The 22,419-nt window shown below is 55.3% G+C and overlaps 1 protein-coding gene across 8 annotated transcripts in view; it reads left to right on the forward strand.

The window, feature by feature from the left end:
- TTC7B (tetratricopeptide repeat domain 7B) overlaps window positions 1-22,419 on the forward strand; it is a 188,274-nt gene that overhangs the window by 147,361 nt on the left and 18,494 nt on the right. For 4 of the 8 annotated variants that reach the window (XM_059688157.1, XM_059688165.1, XM_059688182.1 and 1 more), the window contains 3 exons: window positions 30-80; window positions 7,083-7,223; window positions 16,020-16,222. In XM_059688157.1, the coding sequence (XP_059544140.1) occupies window positions 30-80; window positions 7,083-7,223; window positions 16,020-16,222 (395 nt within the window). The remainder of the gene's footprint in view (window positions 1-29; window positions 81-7,082; window positions 7,224-16,019; window positions 16,223-22,419) is intronic. The other 4 variants (XM_059688174.1, XM_059688198.1, XM_059688205.1 and 1 more) reach the window with 2 other exon arrangements.

The raw sequence follows: 22,419 nt of genomic DNA on the forward strand, positions 1-22,419 counted from the left end.
TAATTTTTGGTTTGATTTGTTGTTCCAAGGCAACTCTCCAGAAGTATACTTTCATGGTTTTCCCTCCCTTTTTTCAGTTAGTAAGTAGTCCACCGATCTGTTAACCTTCCCCAGGGCCTCGGAGTCACGCTTCCCTCCCTCCTGGAATGTGTGTGGTGGTTGCTGGCGGGTGGTTGTGGAGATGGTGTGGACATTCAGCTGCCACCCGCTTGCCCACTCGCCCCCCGGGGCTCATCTCTCCTGAGGTGCTAACGCTTGAATTTACATTCTGAGGAGGCAGTACTTGCCTGGAAAGGACCCCCGGAAGAAGGCACAGCGGGGAAAATGCCCAAGTCAGGCTGTGCAGTGGAGGGTCAGAAGGCCCCTGAGCTGATCAGACGTGAGACACCCGGTGGCCCAGGTGCGGGCCATCTGTAAATTTTGGGACGATGGAACCAGTTGGATCTTAAAATTCCTTTCCAGTTCAGCCATTATTGCAGCATAGAAAAGCAATTCTAATCATTAGTTTTCCTAAAATAAGCTAAACAGACATCATAAAACGTAAACTACATCTGCCAAAATTTAAAGGAGACAAAGCAGTCCCCCGGATATAGAACTAGTGCTTTAGGTGGTATTCTTCAAGGCACTAGTGAACGATCACGTTTTCCGAAGGCTGTTTCTGAGACGCTGATTCTGCCTGGGCAAATATTTTTAGAGACTCACAGTTCACATGAGCACGTTAAAGGCTCTGAGAAGTCCTGCAGTTAAAAGAAAAATTTCAAGACTCTCTTAGCTCTGACCCAGTGTGTCCAACCCGATTGCCTCGTTTCCCCCACCCTGTGGAATCGCTGTTCCAGGCCCCGCATCTTGGAAATGCTAAGGTACATGATGATCCGGTGCATTGGAGAGCTGAGCCTCTGCTGCCTGTGGCCAATGCACCCCTCCGGGAGGTGATTTTTCCTCTGAAATCTTGCTTGGCCTATATGTGCCTTCATTTTGCCTTTAAAAGTCCATAATAGAAAACAAATGTTTGTCATTACCCTCACATTAGGGTTCTTCAGAAAGAAAAAGGTTTCACGCCAGGGTCCCTGCAATAGCAGGCTCCTCGGACAAATGAAAAAGCCTTGATTTTTAGGAAGTCGGGCAACATTAAACCTTCGGGCAGTCCTTGTTAGTTACAGTGAGGCGTCATGGTTCATGGGGGAGGGGGGGCATTTATACCAGGGACCTGTATTTTCTACTTTCCCTAGAAGCAGCCCAGCTCTCAAAGGTCAGGACACTGGGTTCAAGGACAGTTCTGTGGCTGACCCCCACTGCATTTGAGGGGTGTCCATCCTAAAAGTTCAGCCTTAATGATTCAAATATAAATCTTTTCTCGCTAATTGGGTTAAATTAAAGTCTGCATTAGTCCTGTGGTGTCTTTAAAAAGATGGAATGGAGTTTTAGGAGATAGACAAGTCAATAATAAATGGCTCTCAGGTAGAAGTTGAGGAGTACGTGTCCAGTCATTAGACGGTCCCCCAAACCCCAGAGGCTGTTCCTGTTCGCTGCATTCAGAGACGAACACACCTTCCCCAGGCAGAAGGGCACTCAGGCCAGAGACGCAGCCTTAGCAATCGGGGAGGGTTTCTATGGAGACGGGGGCATCTTCCCGGTGTGGTCCTCCAGCAGGTACTGTCTCCAGCCCAGGCCGCGTGGCCCTGACAGCTGGCATCTCCCTGCATGCATGGGAACGGCGTCCCCCACGCTTCTGTGTGACACCTGGCCGGGCCACCCCGCATGCCCGCCTGGGACAGTGCCCTGCCTCCCCCTGCCTTAGCGCGACCCTTCCCTAACGCTTTCCTGGGAAGAACCTTCCCTTTCAGAGGCACGTTTGTCAGGTTTCAACTGTGCTTGATAATTCTGTTAGTCGATGGGAAATTGTGACCTCGTCTGGGGACTGGGGTTGCTGTCCTGTTCTCTTCCATTCCGTGAAAAGGAACAGTCGCTACTAGAATGGTGACCAAGCTACGTGTCAGAGGGGCCCACAGCTGGAGGCCTCCTGGCCAGTGGGGTTGGGGGAGGACCAGGCAGCTGTCCCGAGAGCCGCTCCAGCCCCATGTCCCCGTCACATTAGTGGGCATGCTCCAGAAAGGGGGCGGCAACCTTGGGATTAGAAATGTGGGTGGGAGGGCGGTGACAGGCTGCTCCAGCAGGCCACACGCCTGCCGCCTGCTCAGACAGGACTACCCCCAGCAAAGACGGGCGGTGGAGACGGACCAAAATGTTTCATGTTCTTACAAAGGTACCGAGAGAATACACCTAATTTGAGGGTTGAAGTGAGCGTGGACTCTATCTCTCCTCCCCCTTCAAAAACTAAGAATCATCACTAGCTACTCAGCCGCCACCTCCTTCAGCCCAGGAAACCCTGGTTTTCCGTGCACAGGTGGCAGGGTCCGGGGTCACCAGCCACCAGCAGTCTGCAGTATTGGACTAACTTGCTCCCAAGCCCTGACTTGAGAAACAGAAATTCTCTTCCTGCTAAAAATGAAAAACGTTAAGCACAGCTCTGCGGCAGAATGCTTAGTCACGCCGATTGCCGCTCGGCAGTCGGGGTCTTTAGAGGTGAATCGCTCCTCTCTTCCTGCTTATTTTAATAGATGAAGGGGGTGGGGGGTCAGCCTCCAGGACCTGGAAGCTGAGTAAACTCTGTTGACAGATAACCTTGAATGACGTCGGGACCGAGGGAAAATGAACACAGATTCTTGCGCGGCAGGTGATTCGAGCACCAGGCTGGAGCCGCTCCGCGTGGTACCAGCGCGGGCGGGCAGGTCGCTGCCGGGCCTCAGGCAGAGAGAATGTGAATGGCAGGCAGAGAGAGGGGCTGGTGCTCCACCATGGTCCCATGTTCATGCGCACGACGCCGCGGAGTTCGTTCTGGGGCCGGGAAGCAAAGAGCAGCCAGAATCCCGAGCACACGTGTGCGATGCATCTACTGAGGTCTCTCTGGTGGAGGATTTTTTTTCTATGCATCACGTGACCGTTGTCCCTTGTTTTTGGACCCTGCGGCTCGCCACTGGGAGGACAGGGATTCCTCTAGGCCAGTGGTTCTCAACCTTCTGGCCCTTTAAATACAGTTTCTCATGTGGTGACCCAACCATAAAATGATTTTCGTTGCTACTTCATAACTGTAATGTTGCTACTGTTATGAATCGTAATGTAAATATCTTGAATGCAGGATGGTCTTAGGTGACCCCTGTGAAAGGGTCGTTCGACCCCCCAAAGGGTCGCGACCCACAGGTTGAGAGCCGCTGCTCTAGGGCAAGCTTACCTTCTGCGTGCTGTGAAGATGGGAGGGGAGAGGGAAGGTGGCTGTCCTTTAGACCAGAGCCACTCACTCAGTGCCACCAGGCCCAGCCAGAGGACAGCGGGACAGAGCATGCTCTGTGTCCAGTGCCCTGCTTGTGGAAACGCCAGGTTCTCAAACAGAACCAAGCCGCCTAATGCAGCGTGCCTCTGGCTGAACAGAATTGTTGGCTGTGAGATCCTCTGAATGATGAACTTGGAGAGGTGACATGCAGGCCGTGTGCGATTGCCACACCGGAGGTCTGCGTGAAACGAGCCGCAGGTCTCGTGCTCCGGAAAAGGGATTTTGGTAAAGGCTCAGCCGCAAGGGCAATTTGAGCTGACTGTTCGCAGTGTCCGGCTTGTGACAGGGTTTCTCAACAGGCTCCGGCATATGACAGGGGCTGGGTCAGAAGTCCTCGGGAGGGGCCGGAGCTTGACGCGCAGCTTCCGAGGCCAGCGGCCTTGGTTCCTGGGCCCCTTGGTCCGCAGGGCAATGCCTCGCCCCACAGTCCCTGGGCCCTTGCCTCGCTCCCCCCCCCCCCTCCTGCCCCAGCACATGGCGGTCCAAGGGAACCCCAGACAAAGCCCTGGGTGCAGGGCTCAGGGCTGTTCTTAAGTGGCCCTGCCTTCCTTCGTGTCAGGTGTCCGAGATGACGCTTCCACTGGGGCGGCTGGGTGAGGAGAGAAAAGGCAGTGGGCTTGGGGAAGCACAGATCCCGTCAGCCGCGTGGCCTCTTATGGCGCCTGGACCATTCAGGCCATTAAATTAGGTCACAGAACCTGGGCCAGGTCTGGGGGCATGCTCCCTCTGCCTGCAGCAGCTCCCAGGGCCCGGTTTCAGAGCCACTGTGTCCTGTGACCGAGGGACGCGCTGGAGCACAGCAGCTGCTCACCCTCAGGGTTGCCACGGCGACAAGCACTTCTCCAGCAAGTGTGGTAAACAAGAGGCACAGCAGCCGCACTCGCCCTGGCCTACCTGTCGAACCTGATGACTCGGAAGCTTATTTCTCCAGCCATAGGTTCCGTTTAGAAATATGTCCGATACCCTCCCTCCGATTCCTTTTCCAAGCTTCACACCATGCATGCTGTAGGAACACGTTGGCTTTGGTGAGAAAGAAAAGATGTAGGTTAGATGAGCACTTCTCGGTGTTCACGTACATAAATCAGAACCCAGTATCTACAGTATTTTGACATGTACCATTTCAGTCCTATGAAACAGTAAGACACAAGTTATTTTGATTATATTTGGATGATATTTTTTAATCAGATACATTCATTCTGATTCAAAATGATGTTTAGCCCTTGTCTTCCTCCAAATTCTAATCCAGTGGAAGAATTTTATTTCCTGCGCCATTGCCAGGAATATAGATGTTAACTGTTAAATACTTTTACCATTATTGTTAGTCCCCTGCTATTATTAGTAAATATCTGAATGCTCCGATATCCATCCCTGGCCCAGAACATGAAGGGTCTCCGCCCTGTGACATGTATAAAAAGGGATTGACCAGGAAGGAAGGATTAGTTCTGATAGCACTCACGCTCCATACCCAAATGGGTTAGTTCTCCTCGAGATGTGGAGTGTCGGGGGGGAATCCCTGAGTGAGGTGCAGTGTTTACGTCCACTGTCAGTTTTAGTCCAGGGCATGATGACCGCCACACCGAGCAGCCCTGTGAGACAGTGAGGTCTGGCTGTGAGCCATTATCAGGGAAGGAGAAGGAGAGCATCTGAAAGAGAGGGCCACTCATCCAAACCCAGACAGTGCCGCATTTGCAAACAGCACACACTCCTTCACACATGCGATCCGCAGGCATCTGCCACGGGCCTGGCACTGCTACCCCTGAAAATGCCTCAGTGGAGGGCCTGGTTCCTGTCTTGTGGAGCCGCCCACGGTCCGATAGGAGAGACCGTGACTTCAGCTTTCACAGACAACGGTGTGGTAAGCTCCTGGGAGCCCCGAGCACCGAGGCCCGCTGTCTACGGGCCAGTGATAGGGGAGAGACAGAAGGCTCGCACAGCCTTCCTGGAGGAGTGCTGTCAGGGCTGGATTTAAACGCTGGATTTGGATCCCAGCGAGGGTTTGAGTCCTGGCTTTGCCATCTGGTGGCTGTGTGACTTTGGGTAACTTACATAACCTCGTTAAATCTCAGTTTTGCCTCAAGATTAAATGAGATAATATGTGTAAAGTGCTGATCCCAGTGCCAGGAGCATGGAATGTTCTCTGGAAGTGGTGGCCGCCACTGTCAGCATCGCCATCACTCCCAGAGCTTGTTCACAGGGAGACATTCCAACGAGAGGGAGCCACTAGCTTAGTTGTACGTAGGCACCACGAGGGAAGGTTCTGACCCGTTCATTTGGCAGAAGTTCTGATCCGTTCATTTGTGGCCCAGACCAACAAAGCGGTTCATCCAAAACGCACACAGAGCCCCTCCCAAAGCCATTAAGTTCTTGTAGCAAAGGAGCCAGAGGACCTGGTGGGAAATTCGCAGAAGTTTTCTAGCACCGTCATTTATTATTATTTTGAAGTGAGTTAATGACTCTTTTAAACATACCTCAGTTTTGACCCCTAAGGTAAATACCAATAGACATAACCCATGTAAACAAACTCTCTCGAGGGGTCTCAGCAGCTCTTTGGTCTAAAGGGGCTGTGGGACCCAGACGCTGGGGAGCTCTGTGCCCAGGTGGCTGAGCCGCAGGGAAGCAGCAGAGCCAGGCTGTCGGCGTGTGTAGAACACGCCTTCTGGCTTTCCTTGGCGGAATAGTGGTACCATCCATCTCAGCCGCACCTTGGAATCACGGGGTGTCCGACGAGTAGACGCCTGGCCCCACCCCTGGAGTTAGTGATGCCCTTGGTCTGGGATGCATCTATGGCATCATGATTTTTTAACCCCCGAGTCATTCCGAGGTGAAGCCACGGCTGAGAACCGCTTGTTCAGCGAGGAGGTAAGCCAGCGTTGTCAGGTCAGGCACAAGCAACGGCCACCTCCTTTATTTCACTCAAAATCTCCGGGAAACTGCAGCAAGTCCTGGTTATCAAAGTTAAAATAGCACTTTTCCATAAAAAGGTTAAAATCAAAATAAGACCTGAAAAAACCAAAGCAGTTCTTCCACCAGGTTCCGTGGGCCAGTGGGCGAGCTCCTCTCCTCTCCCTTCCTTTCAGAGCAGCAGGGCTTCCGGGAGCGTCAGGCAGGAGCAGGCGCTGGGCCCGGGCGTCCTCGCTGTCACCCGCCCTCCACGCATCTAGTACCAGCCTGAAGTCGTGTTCTAGAACGTGGTTTCAAATCTGGGGGTGTTGCCCACCTCCCAAAGGCCAGGGAATGAAGTGGGGAGTTGCTGTTTGTCCTGAAAATGGCCTCCATCTACTGCAGGGGTCGCCAGGAGGCGAGCATGCTGTTTCTAGGGTTAGGCCCTCACGGGGATGCTCTGTAAGTTCCCTGTGTAGGCGTCACGTGTGCCGTGTTTAACAGGTGTGTCCCAGCCGTGCACTGGCCCCGCCCCTCCTGCCCCCGCTCACACCCCACAGATGGCTTCTGGAGGGAGCTGGGAGCTTAGCAGGTGCGCTAGTTGTTGACTGAGAGGTGAGCTAAAGCAGAGAACAGGAAGTCGTTTCGGCTGCCGTGACTGTATTTCTTTATGGACAAGGAAACCTAGAAACCTCGTGGGGAAAGGGGCGTGTGTCCGTCTTGCACCCCTGTCTGTGTGTGGGAGGGGGTGGCGGTTGGTTGGTTGGGTCTGTGCTTTCACTCCTGATGTTATCTTCTCGGAAACCTCTCACAGGCTCGATCCACGCCACATCCGTGGCGGCCTCCCGCGTGGAGCAGGCGCTGTCCGAAGTGGCCTCGTCTCTGCAGAGCAGCACCCCCAAGCAGGGCCCGCTGCACCCCTGGATGACACTGGCACAGATCTGGCTCCACGCAGGTACGCTCTGCCCCGCGGTGGGCCCCGCCCCGCCCACAGTGGGCCCCGGGCCAGAGGCTGCAGGATCCCGTGGGCACTGCCTCCGGGGCCCACAACCCCTCAGCAGGAGAAATCGGAGCTTTGGCAGTCACACCAAAATGTTAGTGCAGTGGTCCCCCTTATCCGCGGAGGATATGTGCCGGGCCCCCCATTGGATGCTTGGAACCCTGGATGGTATTGAGCCCTCTGTGTGCTGTTTTTCCTTTTCATACACACCTGTGGTAAAGTTCAATTTATGAACTAGGCCCAGTAAGAGGTTAACAACAATAATATTAAGATAGAAGCATTTTCCGGCCTCTCTTTGTCATATCTGAATCGCCAGCATCCCTACTCTCGCACTTTGGGGCCATGATTCAGTAAAATAAGGGTGCCTGGAACACGAGCACTGTGATTCCCCAACAGTCTGTTCTATAAACCAGCGGGCTAGTAGGTGACTCATAGGCGGGTCATCTATCCAGTGACCCTGGACAAAAGCATGAATCTTGTCCAGGTGGGAGGGAGCAGGATGGTGCGAGATTTTATCCCATTGCTCAGGTTGGCGTGCAGTTTAAAGCTTGTGGATTGTTTATTTCTGGAATTTTCCATGTAATATTTTGGGACCACAGTTGAAACATAGAAAGTAAAACAGCCGATGAAGGGGAGACTCCTGTACTTCTTTGCAGGAGCCATGAATTCTTCTGTCTCCCCACCCTCCCCTGCCTCAATCCCCTGACCCAGAGCCCGGCACAGAGCAGCACCCAGGAAAGCTCTTCGAGTTGGACTCTAAGGGTCGCAGGGAGCTTGCTGTGCGTGGGCTGTGCTGCAGCAGGGCCCAGAGAGCTACGCCCCAGGCTTTCTCTGCGGGAGACAGCGTGCCATGGAGGCCCAGACCCAGAAGTCTGGAAGCCCCGCACACTTGGAGCGGAGTCCCAGCTCTCCTACTGAACAGCGCAGGGACTGAAGCTAATAGCTTCCTCCCAGCCTCGGTTTCCTCATCTGTACAATGGGAGTACTAGTGCTTGTCTCCGGGGTTGATGAGCACAATGCCTGGCACATCCTGGCAGTGAGACTCGCGTCCCCGGGAGAGGCACAGACAGATTGCCGACACGGTGCCTTTATCGAAGCAAAGGAGGGGCAGTGTTTTCCATTCCCCGCTCCCCGTTCTGAGGCGCTCCTGGTGGTCCACAGTGAGGAGGCAGGTACGCGCCCGCTGGGCGAGAAACTAGCCCGGGAGGCCGGCACCGTGTCCCTCCTCCGTTTCACGCGGCTGCTTTTGCGTAGCTAGAAATCCCCCAAATGAATCCAGCACGCAGGCATGTCAGCAACAAGAATCCTACTTTACAGACTCCAAGCGAACAAGGGCTGTGGTTTGCTTGCATTTTTATGTTTCCATATAAAAGACAGTTCTCTTCCTCATGTTTTATCACTTGATCTGCAAGGCCCTCCCAGGCCGTCCCTGGCTTGACTCTCAGGGCGCGTGGTGAAAGCCCAAATGCGGCTGGGAAAGTGCTTGTTGTCCTCGCTGGCCATCTGTTTGCTGTTTGCCAGGTCCAATTGTATGATGTCCAACCTGGTTTGGATCTGTTGGCGGGCCTTCCTACAGGAAAACCCGGTGGGTTCACCTGGCTTTGGCGTGTCGCAGACCGGGCTCAGCCAGCCTCTTCTGCCTTGGCACCTTTAATTGAGCCATAAAACAAGAGCAAATTAACAAATTATATCCTTCTGAGCAGAAATACACGCGAGGGCTGATTCAGGAATGTGCCGATGGTCCTTCCTGCGCGGACGCACGCCAGCACCGGCCTCTCCTGGGTCCTGGGCGCTGGCGGGGAGAGCAGGGAGCAGCGTCATGCCTGCCTCCACTGCTCTCTGACAGAAGGCCAGTCCCCGTCCAGGCGCCTGGCCGATCCAGTGGCCTTTATGAGCAGTGACTGCAGAATACGGGGGGAAAGGAGGACGGGTTACCGTCGGGTCAGGAGACTCTGGCTGAACCTGCAGGGCCAGGGTGGGAGCCACTGGGGAGGCGAGGTTGTCTTCCAAATGGGCCATAGACTCTAGTTTGTTTTTTTAATATCTATTTTTTATTGATTTCAGAGAGGAAGGGAGAGGGAGAGAGAGAAACATCAGTGATAAAAGAGAATCATTGATCGGCTCCCCCCTGCATGCCCACTACTGGGGATTAAGCCCGCAACCCGGGCATGTGCCCTGAGCGGGAATCCAACCGTGACCTCCTGGTTCATAGGTCGATGCTCAACCACTGAGCCACACTGTCTGGGCTGGAGTGTAGTTTTGAAGGGCCAATGTCTGAAAAACCAGAAGAGCTGAAAGGGACCCTGTGGGCTGGCATGAGCTCCGTGGACCTCACGGGCTTACTCCTCTTGCCTCTTTCTTGGAAAAGTTGACGGCCCGAGTGAGAGCCACGTCCCAGGACGGCTCCCCCTGTGGCTTGCTGCCACTCACTCAGTCATCCAGACTTGGTTCCTCTTTGCACGGCTGGCCATGACTCTCGGGAGGAAATGTTGTGGCTGCTGTTGGAACATTGCAGAGCAGTGTGGAGATATCCTGGGGCTTTTATGTAATCATGTCGCTTCCATGTCTCGCTGCCATCGCCTGCAGGACAGGATAAAGCCCTCCCTGCTGGTAACGGGTGGCGGGGGGCACTCTGCCTGTGAGTGAGATTGAACTTACAGAAACCGGGTGCCGCATCCGCCTGACTCTGGGCAGAATAGGCATCGTGCTTGTGTGCGCGGGCGAACGTGTATGTCATGTGAATGGCTGGAGTCGATTAGGACCTTTGTAGGGTTTGTGCCGTAAGGACCTAAAGCAATGGCTTTGTTAGAATTAAGATGTAGAATTTTATCCTATATTCATATCATGTCTTCTTCATATAGTCTTTGAAGAGGTCAACTCAACAAACAGGCTCCCTCAAACTGCCGTGTTAGCTACTGTGGTGGGAGCTCTGCTGCTCTGCGGGGCACAGTAAACGTGACCCCGCTCTCTGACAGCTGATGGAAACCCAGGTAACACCCGCGTCCACATCAGCTCTAGCAGCACTGCCAGATTCTGTCCATTTTGCAAGCTCCAGAAGCAACTGGTTAGATCCAGGTCTGACACCCACGGCCGAGGCGTTTCTGTGACGTTTGTGGGTCTCTTCTATGGTGGTTGTTTTTCCGGCAAGCTCAGTGGAAACGGGTGATGGGAGCCCAGGGTAGAGCTAGCTTCAGATCTGAGGGTCACAGGTCAGATCTCCCCCCTATTGTAGGAGAGGGTCCCTGTATGTCCATTTGAATGGCAGAGAGATCGTGAATAGGACCCCCGAGCTTTCATCTGCTCTGTGAGGGTCCGGCCGGAGCCCAGCGGGGAGCACAGACCCAGGCCGACCAGGGGTGCTTGGGACAGGGTGCCGCCTTCCGATGGGGTGGGACCCATCCCCTGGTTGCCCTCCCCCCCCGCCAGCACCTCCTCAGACTCTTCCTCATAATACCTGGTGGCCGACCTGCATGGGTTGTGCATGTTTTTCCCCTGGTTTGTTTGGATCCATGTGACAGTTTTATTTAAATTATTTTTGAATAAATAATACAATTTTGAATAAATAGTGCACAATTGGAAAGGTACAAAAGGCATCGAACGAAAAGACTCTGCCCATCTCTGAGCCCGTCTCTCCCGCCCACAGGCACCCACTGTCAGCAGTCGGCACCTTTGAGATGCCACACTCGGAGGTCACTGCTGCCCCACGCGCGAGGCTGACTCACACCTTCCCGCAGCTGCAGAGCATGAGCCCATTGTATGAACTTGCCATCATTTCACCAGACTCCCTCACTTAACATTTAGATTCTTCCTAGTATTTTGCTGTTACAGACAATGCATCAATAAGTATTGTTATGTGTATTGTTCTATATCTGTATCTAAACGTGGAAATGATGCATCAAAGGGCGCATACTCGAATTTTGATAAATCGTGTCAGATTGTATGAATTTATATTCAGTCACTAATGTCTGAATGCCCATTTTCTCGCATCCTTGCCAACGCAACGAATTACCAAACTTCTCGATGTTTGCCAGTCTGACGGGTGAAGATGGCATTTCAGTTGCCTGCTCAGGACGCTCGCCCAGTCATCTGCTTAGATGCTCAGCTTTTCTTTCCATTTGTAAGCATTTATTATGTCAAAGAAATGTGCCTTGTCTGATATGTGCTGGAAATATTTCTCCCCGTTTTTATTTTGTTTGTTTGTTCTTTTTGTCCTTTTTATTGCCAGTTTTTAAAACATACATTTATCCGTCTTTTCTTGATGGCAGCTGGCCTTCATCTGACATTTAGAAAGCAGCTACCCATTTTTACGGTCTCTTTTCCTGAAAGTCCGGGGGATCTGCCAGTGCCACTTGTACACTCGCTTTATAAAGAAGGTCGGAGGGGTTGTCTGCCCCTCTTGCAGGAAGGAAAGCCAGGCTAGACAGAAGGAAGCGCCTCTGAGCTTCCTGCAGCAGAGGCGGAGGTGGAGCAGAGGACTTGATGCTCACTCCGCGCACCCATCGCCCTCCGCTTTGTCTGACGCAGACCTCGGTGCTGCCACTGGAGCCATTCATTCCCAGTGACTCGGAACAGAACCAGGGCCCTTCCCAGCCAAGCAGCCTGGGCGCCATCTTTCCATTTCCACATTGGGATGGCAGCTAAAAATGACTTTGCAGTAGGTGGTTAATTTCTGCTTGTTACTTACTAATAATTATAGCTTTCACTTTGGCACCTCTCACAGTCGAAACCGACGGCTATTCTTAGATGTGCAAGATCAGATTTTTGGATTTCTGCTGGGAATTGAGAGCCATGATCCTCTCACAGACTCCTTGGCCCTGGCCTGGCCTGGCCCTTTGCCCTTCCCCCTGCCAGGCTCCTCCCAGCCACCAGCAGGCCGCATGGGCAGAGTCGAGGGATGACCCTGTGGCACGGCCCCTCCCCTGGCGAGATGAAGACAGCTCCCAGGCAGGTGGCCTGCTGTCACTCAGAGGGAGCGCCCGCCTGTGGGAGGGACCGTGGTCCCTGGTCCTGCCTGCTGACGCAGTGCCCTTGTTGCTCAGTCAGCCCCACCAGACTGCCCCTTCCTCCGCCCAGAGGCGGGTTTTAATTAATGGTCTACAGCTTGCAGGTAGCTAACTCTCATCAAGGACTGTGCGCGTGTCAGACAGTATTCCATGAACTTTATGTCTCGTGTCGTTTAGTCCTCATGATAGCCTTATGGGGCATGAATGCCCTGTTCACCTCATTTGATAGATGAAGAAACTGAGGCACCGCTGTCGTCCCTTGAGTGGCTGGTGGTTCGCTTTTCCGCAGCGGGAAGCCTGGGGAAGAGCTGGTGTGTGGGGTCAGCGGGGACGAGAACTTGTGTCAGGTGCCTGAGAACATGCAAGTGATGATGTCAGGCACAGGAGTTTGGGGGTGGGGTTCAAAGCCAGGGAAGTGATGCGAATGTCTGGGAAGAGAATGTCGGTGGAGGAGGGAGAGGGCTGGGACGGGGAGCTGAGGCCCCACATTTAAAACCTGCTGCGGGAGGAAAGGCCAGAGAAACGGAAGGAGTGGGCAGCAAGGCGGGAGGGGACAGGAGGGGCGGTGGTGGCCGCAGAAGGGGCGCACACAGGAGCCCATGCGGCAGTGGGGAGCGAGGGCTCTGGACTTGGACGAGTGGAACCCGGGTCCCACCGTGGTGTCCACGGCAGGGCGACCCCTCTGAGCCCTAGCGCCCTGCTCTCCAACATGAGGACAGGTGTGACAGGTGCACCAGACCGTGCGTGGAGTGCCCAGCGCGTAGCAAGCACCGCACAGCTACTAAAATAACTGTTTTTAAGCAGGAAATGCTGATGAGCGACCAAGTCAGGTGGAGACAGTGTCTGTTGGATTCACCGTATGGTGTTGGTGGCCTGACAGGCAGGTGGTGGCGTGGCGGAGACGGGCCACACGGATGTGGGCTGCATGCAGCGTGGATGGCGAGTGAGGTGACATCCCCACTGGGGAGCACAGTGGGGACGTGAGGGGAGCTGGAGAGGAACGCGGGTCAAGGGAGAAGGCTGAAGGCGGACACGGAGCCTGCTGACCGCTGATGGGTGATGCAGTCAGGATTGAGACCCTGTCTGTCATCCAAGACAGAGGACATGCGCCGGCGTGATGTGCTCGAGAAGGCCAGAGCGCCGGCACCAGGGCTCGGGCAGCGGGCTGGCCCTCAGAGCAGAAGGGGCAGCGTGGATGGGCGCAGTGGGCAACGAAGGGCGTGAGGCCTCAGTGGCGAGAAGGGGCTCGAGGTCGGCTCAGCTGGTTTCTGTCTCCTCTTTGAACGATGAGTCAAGTTCAGCGGGGGCTGGGGGCGGAGGGCTAGGGCAAAGGGTTGAGGAGTCAGGAGAATTCGGACCAAGGCCTAGGAGGGGACACAGTGTATGGCCAGTGCAGCCAGGAGCTAGTCTCGCCGTCCCACCGAGCCCCTAGCGGAGGGACCCCTCAGCACAGCCGTTCGCAGACTCGGAGATAAAGGTCAGCCATGCAGCCAAGCCCTCGGTGAGGACAGGACCTGGGCAGGGTTCCCCCCGGGGGACTGCAGGCCCCAGCGTGGGGCCCGGCCCCAGAAGCTCAGGGTAGGACCAACGCATGAAAACAAAGTCGCCGCCTCCTTTCGCTTCCCGAGCCCCCAGAGGCAGCCCCAGTGAGCCCGTGGGGATGAGGGCCTCCCTCGGCCTTGAGGATTGGGAGGGTGACCGGACACTCGTCAGGACACACGACCCCTTTCCTCTTGGCTCTCGTTGCTGAATGATATGAAAGAGTGGACACGGGAGGCGGGCTCCAAGCACCTGTGCTCCTGGGGACCCCTCTGCCCTGCCCGGGCAGGGGCTACCCCACAACCACGTGGCTAAGGTCTGTTTCCCAAGCACAGTCACGCCCCTCTCAGGAAGCAGGATTTAGGGTAAAGGACATGGTTTTGAGGGGTCAGGTTTTGAGCTCCCTGCTGGCCAGCTTGCCTGTGGGCCTGGCCTGCAAGGCCGGGGAGAACCTGAAGGGACACCAGGTCCCTTCCTCCCTGTCTGCCAGTTCTCAGGCGCTCGCAGGTGTGACGGCGCCCACGCTGTGGTCAGCCCTTCGGCTGCCTCTGACATTTAGTGTTCCTTTGTGGGAGTCACAGAAAAGCCCCCCCCCCCCGGCTAGACAGACCCCCAGGGAGCAGGTGTGGCCAGCAAAGGCACCTTTGAGAGAAGAAAAGAGTCCTCACATTCCTGGGCAGACACAGCCCTGTGCCCGGCACACACCGGCCAGCGGAGTCCAGGCTGGACTTCAGCCCTGCTCTGCCCGGAGCACCTTTGCACAGCGCACACCGGCACAGCCCGAGCCCACGGCAGGCACCTTGGGCCACATCCTGCATCTGCAGCCCCCGGCCGGGATCCTCCTCACCCCAAGGAGGAAGTGGTCCTCAGACTCGGGGCCGCTCCGCCCCGCAGGTCACACCTCATTCAGCCTCTCATTCACTCCCAGCATTCCCTGAGCTCCAGCTGTGTGCCTTGCACTGTGCCTGTCACGGGGGACACGGCAGCGAACAGCACCTGCGACGCGTGGCTTGCGTTCTAGAAGGACTGTAATGAGACAAGATGAACGTCCGTGGGTTCAGGGAGGGAAAGAAAGCAGCAGGAAGGGCCTTAGCAGGAGCGGCGTGTGGGGCCGAAGGCGGAGGCCAGGCTGCGGAGGCTCGCCTCCAGGGCACAGCTCATTAGGTGCGCGAGGAAAAGAGCAAAACTTTTCTCTCTCTTTTTCCTGTTCTGGTTCTGTTTCCGTGTGCACTGTATGTTAACATACAGATAAGTAGCTCAGAGATACAGGGACAAACATCTTTGATGCTGGGGGTCAAGGCCAGACGGAGGAGGGCGGGGCCGGCCAGGAGGTGGAAGCGTCAGTGGTCACAGAGCACAGCAGCCAGTGAGGAGGGGAGGAGGGCACAGAAGTCCCATGTCCCGGCACTGGGAAGACGATGGGCCGTGGTCCCAGCCCTTGGGGGGTAGAAGGGGTTGAGTGTACCTGAGAGACAGGCCGGGGCATTGGACACGCGTGATGGGCTCTGAGGCGGGCTGGGCAGCAGAGCATTCAGGACTCTGGGAGAGTGGACGCCTGAGGCTGGAGGGAAGGTTTCCTGCTTTTTTGAAAGTGACAGCTCTGTGGTTCCAAGAGCTTGGTTGATGTGGTACAGTTAGCCAGTTAACCGTCTCCAGGACACAGCAACGTCCCCGGCAGAGGGCAGGGTCTAATGGAACAGCCACTTCATTTCACCCCCATAAACATGTACGCCCCGGCCGCTGCCCTTGTCACACTGGCTGGCATCAGGAGGACAGGCCGGAGGGCAGAGCTGTAGCCCTGTGAGGGGCTGTGCGCTTCCGGCTGGCTTGTCCTTGAGCTCACTCAGGGGCTGTCAGAGCTGAGGGCGGGTGTCCCAGACACCAAGGTGTTCCAGGTAGGACACCTGCACAGGCCTCACTCCCCCCTTGGTGGTGGTGACGTGTCCCCTTCAAGGCCCCATGATATGAGTGACTCGGGTCCCTGTGTAGCAGTGGGTGTGAAGGACTGTCAACCTGCAGCCGTTTACACTCAGGGCAGGGGACTGGCTGGCTCTGGGCCCTGTGTGTTCCCGACGGGCCCCTGCCAGGCTCTTGTGTGTGTGGGGGGGGGGGGATGTGGGGGGGTAAATGTCCCCACTAGAGTCGCACTGTCCACGGGGCCTCGGAAGGGCAGGAACCCAGAAAAGCATCCCCTGCTCTGTCCCCACAGCCGAAGTCTACATCGGCATTGGGAAGCCAGCAGAAGCCACAGCCTGTACCCAGGAAGCTGCCAACCTCTTCCCCATGTCCCACAACGTCCTGTACATGCGAGGCCAGGTGGCCGAGCTCCGAGGAAACATCGACGAAGCCCGGCGGTGGTACGAGGAGGCCTTATCCATCAGCCCCACCCACGTGAAGAGCATGCAGCGACTGGTGAGTCTGACAGCCGGCGGGACCCCTCTTCGGTGGGGCTCCCCTTGGAAGCAGCAGGGTGCTCGTGACCCTCAGACCCTCCTGTGGTCCCAGAGGCGGTTCGCCCGCCAGGCCAACACGATGCACAAAGCCAGCGGCTCTGCTCCTCCTGAGGGTGGGGTGACCGGAGCCCTGGGAGCTGGCAGCGCATGGCCGCAGCAGCCCGCCCGGTGCAGCGGGCAGAGTGTGAGGCAGGGTTCCCTGGCCACCGGTCCCAGCCACCCTGTGGCTCGGGTTTAATAAAGACAGTCCCATGGCTCTGGGCGCTGTCATTGTCGTCTGGGTCTCACCTTGGGGGTGCCCGCCCCCCAGGAAAGACTTCAGCACAAAAGTCAGAGCACTTAACAAACTGGTGCCTCTTACCTGTGGGACCCCGAGACTCCAGCTTGTCTCCAAGGTCAGCGCCTAGTAGGGGCACCCTGTCAGAGGACCCAGAGGACCAGGTAAGTCGCCCCAGGGTCCACAGTGTATGGGGTGCTGCTCCCCACAAGTGCGCACACATCCCTTGTCTAGATGCCCAGGCCAGAGGTGTGAGGCTGCCCTGCTGCTCCCCAGCCCTTCCCATGGAATGGACCCCCCGTACCCCAGTTTCTGTCAGGTGGGGGAGCTGACCAACCCCTCTGGAGGGTCTGCGCTGTTAAGAACAGACACTGAGCCTGGCTGGTTTGGCTCAGTGGATAGAGCGTCGGCCTGTGGACTGAAGGGTCCCAGGTGCGATTCCTGTCAAGGGCACGGCAATGCCCAGGTTGCAGGCTCCACCCCCAGTAGGGAGTGTGCAGGAGGCAGCTAATCAATGATTCTCTCTCATCATTGATGTTTCTATCTCTCTCTCCCTCTCCCTTCCTCTCTGAAATCAATAAAAATATATTTTTAAAATTACCAAAAAAAATAAATAAATAAAGAGCAGGCACTGAGCCCGCTGCACAAAGCCATCGTCTGCTCTCACGTCCTGCGAGAACCTGAATGGCAGCGCAGAGGGAACAGGCCCCCGGAGCTGGTAGAAAGCCGTGTCCTCTCTCTGGTCTGCTGGCCAGGCTGGGGCTCTGGACTTCTGTTTCATTGTTAGCACAGGGCCTCTGTGACTCAGTGAGCCCAGGAAAGGAAGCCTTGTGATGAAGCGGGGTGCCCTCTGCACCGTCAGTGGAGTCCAGGGCCCGTAGTCAGCGGTGTGTGATCTGTGAGGGCGAGCACAGGACAGCTCCAGGGATGGAGTTCCTGCCCCAGCGTGTTGCATGCTGGCCCCTTAACTTCGGGAAAAGCTCATAAGTTTTCTGCACCGTTTCCTTTCTGTGAAATGGAAACATTCAACTAGATAGGCTGTGAGTTTCTACCAGGTGTTAAGAGGACATGGTTAGGACGTTGTCTGAAGGAGCCCAAAGCCTTCGTTCTCTCGCTGAGCAGTAGTGACTGGTTCTCAGCAGAGAAAGCCCAGCACCCAGCCCTGGGCACCAGGAGGGGGGCCTCCGAGTCAGGCTCGAGCTCAGCCCCAGCCCTGAGACCTCCGGCTGTTGCCTGACCTCCAGGGGCCTCGGTGTTCCTGTGACTTGGGCTGTGACTTACCCAGTCATCTGGGAGACCTGAATGAAACGATTTACTTAACAAGCCTGGCAGAGTTCCTGGCACCTAGTAGGTGCTTATTAAATAGAAACCTGACAACAGCCATTTTCAGTTTTAAAAATAAATCAGACCTTATAGTAATTACAGCTACTTAATTTTTTCAACTTCCCTTTATCAACATTTCGTAGCTCAGGACAGCTTTATAATTTTACATACTATCCCAACACTAGTTTGATTAGAAATGGCTTTTCATCTTTGTCTCACTATGGCAAGAGGCATTCGCAAGAGCTTCTGAGATCTGCGAGCTTTCTCTAGCATTGCAGGAAGGACATAATCAAGGTGTGTGCCCCGCCTTTTTATTAAAAGGAGGCAGCGTGCTTCTACCTCAGGGCGTATGAATTATTCAGAGAAGTATTTCTTGTCCATCCCCAAGAGGAACACATGAGACAGAAGATCAAATAGGAAAATCGCACCAGGGAGGTTTCCGGTTTCACCTTCGGAGCTTGTCAGGACACCTGAGCTCCCTGACGAATGCCGGCGCTTCCCTCTGTGAAAGGAGCCAGCACCCAGGGCTGCGGAGCCCCGGGGTAGAGGCCCGCCTGGCCTTCTCTGGCCGGGAGACTGGGCTGCTTTGGAGGTCTCACCAGGAAAAAATAACAACAATGAACTCTTGAGACTGTTCTCAGGGCATCGGATCTATTTAAAAACTCTCCAGGCTGGAGGCAGGCCGAGGAGTTGAGATACTCGCGGTCCGAAACGACCCAGGGACTGTGATCTGTGGGATTCCCAACAGGTGGCCTGGAGGGTTCCTTCTTGGTGACCCTGTGAACGATGCATGCTGGGCTGTGTACCCCCAGCCCATCCCATGGAGGGGCAGCCCCTGGAACTCTAGGCCTCCGGCCGGGAAGCATCCCAACCCTCCTTCTCCTCCTCCCTCCCTGAGCTGTGCACGGAGGAAGGGAGGAGAGTGGCCTTGCATACACTCTGGAGGCCACACTGGCCTGGGCGGCATCCCAGTTCTGTCTCTCACTAGCGTTGGGACCTTAGGAAGTTACTCACCTTCTTTGTGCCCCAGTTGCCTCAGCTGTATAATGGGGTGATGTTAGCACCAGAGGAACTGAAAATCTCTACCTGAGTCACCAAAGACCCTGCCTGACCCTCATGGAAACCAGACTGGCCCGTCGGCCCCTAAGTGCAGAGGAGGGCCCGGCAGCGGGCTCACAGCTGTCTTTCCACCAGGTCGAGGCCAGGAAGAGCCGGGCTCTTAACTGAAGTGGCGAGGGAGGCGGGAACAGAGTCTGGGCACGTGCCTGGCACTCGGAGAGGAGTGTGCACATGAGAGGTGGGCCAGGAACGTCTGCCCAGGCTGGGTCAGGGCGGGACTTAGAAGGTGAGACTAGAAGGAGCTTGAAGAACACGAGCACCGGAGGCCATCCGCGAACCAACCAAGGAGGTTCCAGGGGAAGGAACCAATTATGGTTTGTGGACGAACCGAGAGGAGGGGAGGTGGTCAGAGTGCTCACAGGGGAGGAGCGGAGCAGGAGGGCCGGTGGGGGGCGCTGTTTGGAAGGAAGGAAGCCTGTGTCTGTTACAGGCGCAGACCAGGTGGCTGAGGTGGTGCGGAGAGCAGTGAGCCTGTTCCATAAAGAGCCATTATTCGTTAACCTGGGGGTTGGGGGGGGAGTGGCACATGTGCCAGATCGCCCGACCCAGCTCGGAGGAGAGGTGTGATTTAAGCAGAAATGCAAACACATTAATATTGTCAAAAAGCAATAATGACACGGAGGCAGATGGTATTCATTAAACTTAATAGAAGGTCAGGCTTGACAAGAGAAATATGAATTAAACCCCAATGAAAATTGACAGTTTTCCAACCGTTGTAGCCTTCATATGTGTTTAAATCCACATAGAGAGAGGGGGGAGAAGAGAATTAATGTGCTTATTGTTAATAATGAGTTGGCACAAGACAAGAGCGGCAGAGAGCTGAGTGTGGGCAGAGAGAAGGGCGTGCTGAGCTAGGGGAGAAGGATTGCGTAGCTGTGTTGACAAGGGAAGCATTCATAAGCTGATAGGACTTTTTTTCCAGAAAACCTAAGGGCATAGTTTCATATCATTTTTGCATGTGGATAAATGTACATACGTCCGCGTGCTATGCCTAAAAGCCTTTTGCTCCCAGTACCCAAAATGAATTCATGAAAGAGAGCAAGCTTTTCCCCACTAGTTTTTCATGACCTGGAGGAGGAGAGGGGAGGGGAGGGAAATGGGGCGGGGGCGGGGAGGGACGACTGAGGGCAGAGGAACCGCATCCCTGGGCAACACTGCCCAGGCCAAGGACAGACACCGAGACTCAGGGTGGCCAAGGACAATTACCAGGACGGGGACAGGCTCCGCAAACAGGGACATCTGCTTGTCCTCTGATAACGTCAGCCTGGGCTTTGGAGGGCAGAGTGTGAGACGTGGGGGTGAGAAAGGAACCGGCGTTTTCAGGGGAGAGATGAGCGTGGAAGGGAGCCAGGAAGGCTGAGGGGAGGGGTCGCTGAGGCCGCACCCAGGAGGGCTGCTGAGAAACAGTGTGTCCTGGAAACAGGAGCTGGTGCTCCATCTCCCTCGTCCAGGTGACAGGTGTGCAACCCAAGCAGATGGTGGGGCCATCGGGGCTTGGCAGCGTGGACAGCTGTGGAGAGGGAGGCAGACAGGCCTGAGGCAGGTTTTAGAGGACTGGGCCCAGGGAAGCCTGGGAAGGGGGCAGTGGGGAAGGAAGCGCACTAATGTATCAGCCTGAGAGGGGCCTGCAGCTAAGGCCAGTCTGGTGCAGCAGGCACAGGGCATTTCAGAGCTGACGGGAGAGAGGGGAGTGAAGGTTAAGGAGCCATCCCCTGGATGTCGGAGTTCCCAAGGCAAGGCGGGCCAGGGGAGGGCAGGGAGCACCGTGCACGGGAGGGTCGCTCCAAGACGGGACATGGTAAGTCCCAACCCACTGGTGGAGTTCCCTGAAGAAAGGGGACGATGATTGGGAGGAGAGATGTTGGAGGTGATGGGTGAGGCCCAGGCCACCCGCCCAGGAGCATGGCTGAGGCCCACCTGCCCCAGCTGAGGCCGCAGGGTGCGGGGTGGAGAAGGGAGACCACAGGGAGGTGGCTCAGTATTGAGTCACTCTAAGGGGCCAACTCATCACAGAATAAGCTTTCTGTTTGGGGCACGGTGGGTCCAAAAGTGCTAGCGTGTCCTCTGTGCATGGAGGATAACACAAAAAACCCCAGTTCAGTCAGGATGGCTTCGACTACAGGCTTCCCCAGGCATCTTTGAGGGTTTTCGCCACAATCTTGGGTTTCTGAAGCATTAGAAACCTGACCTCAAGTGTAAAAACGTTAGAAGTGGTGTTGGGCTGTGTTCCCAGGAAGCACATCGGTAGCAGAGGCTGACAGAGAGAACGTTGCCTGTCTGAAAAGTGCACTCATTGACGATCTGCTCAAAGGCACATGCGCTGTGCAGGAGGCGGGTGCAGGGTGCAATCCATCCGATCGTCACTCGGCTCTAAGTCGGTGGTTCTCAACCTGTGGGTCGCGACCCCTTTGGCGGTCGAACGACCCTTTCACAGGGGTTGCCTAAGACCATCCTGCCTATCAGATATTTACATGATGATTCATAACCGTAGCAACATGACAGTTATGAAGTAGCAACGAAAATAATTTTATGGTTGGGTCACAACATGAGGAACTGTATTTAAAGGGCCAGAAGGTGGAGAACCACTGCTCTAAGTTGTTTAACATCTCCAGCGTTTGATCCTGCCGTGGTCCTCACAGCAGCACTGCTCTGAGAGAAGGCTGCGCCTCTGTAATCCGCCTACAGGCTCACGGGCTTGTTTACGGGGAAGAGCCGTGTGCATGCAGAGCCAGATGCAGGCAGAGGGTTTGATGGAGGGAAGGGGGCAGCATGCACTACTAAATTATGAAACTTTGGTGTTTTTCTCTCTCCCCATCTTTTAAAGTGTCCATCTGTTTAATGAGATTTGGGCAAGATCGCTTGTCTCATATTTTGTTAGCTAGCAGCATGTTTTCCAACCTGTGCCTCTGTTGGAGGAGAGACGCAGCCTGAAGTTGATGACATTCTCAGGGTTACTCCAGAGACCAGTGTCTGTGTGTCTGTCTGATGTGTCCATCAGTCTAGCCAGGGGGACCCAGGGCCGCAGGCAGCCCAGGGCACAGGCAGGGCAGGGTTCCACATCTCTCTCTGGGAGGAGCCAGTCTTGAAGAGGGGCCGTGGGTCCCTCTGTTCCTCCGGACAAGACCCAGGCACGATTAAGCTAATGAAACAGAGCGGAGGTGCCCTTCCCGGGCGGATCTCTTTCATCCAGGTATCCGTTTTCTCTCCGAGGGAGCCTGGAAAGAGTGGTTGGCAGGAAAAACGTCACCGTGGTCTAGTGAGGAGGCTCTTTCATCCAGTAATTGTACTTTATTTTCTTTCAGGATGAAAGGTGCTTTTAAAATTGAGAACAATTCTTTTCTTTGAAGAAAGACTCATGAACTATTTAGGGGCCCGCCCTTCCTGTGCATGTGTGTGTGTTGATAGTACGCCTCGGGAAGCGGACAGGCCTTACTTTC

This window comes from Myotis daubentonii, chromosome 1 (assembly GCF_963259705.1).
Source record: "Myotis daubentonii chromosome 1, mMyoDau2.1, whole genome shotgun sequence".
Classification (NCBI taxonomy): Eukaryota; Metazoa; Chordata; class Mammalia; order Chiroptera; family Vespertilionidae; genus Myotis; species Myotis daubentonii.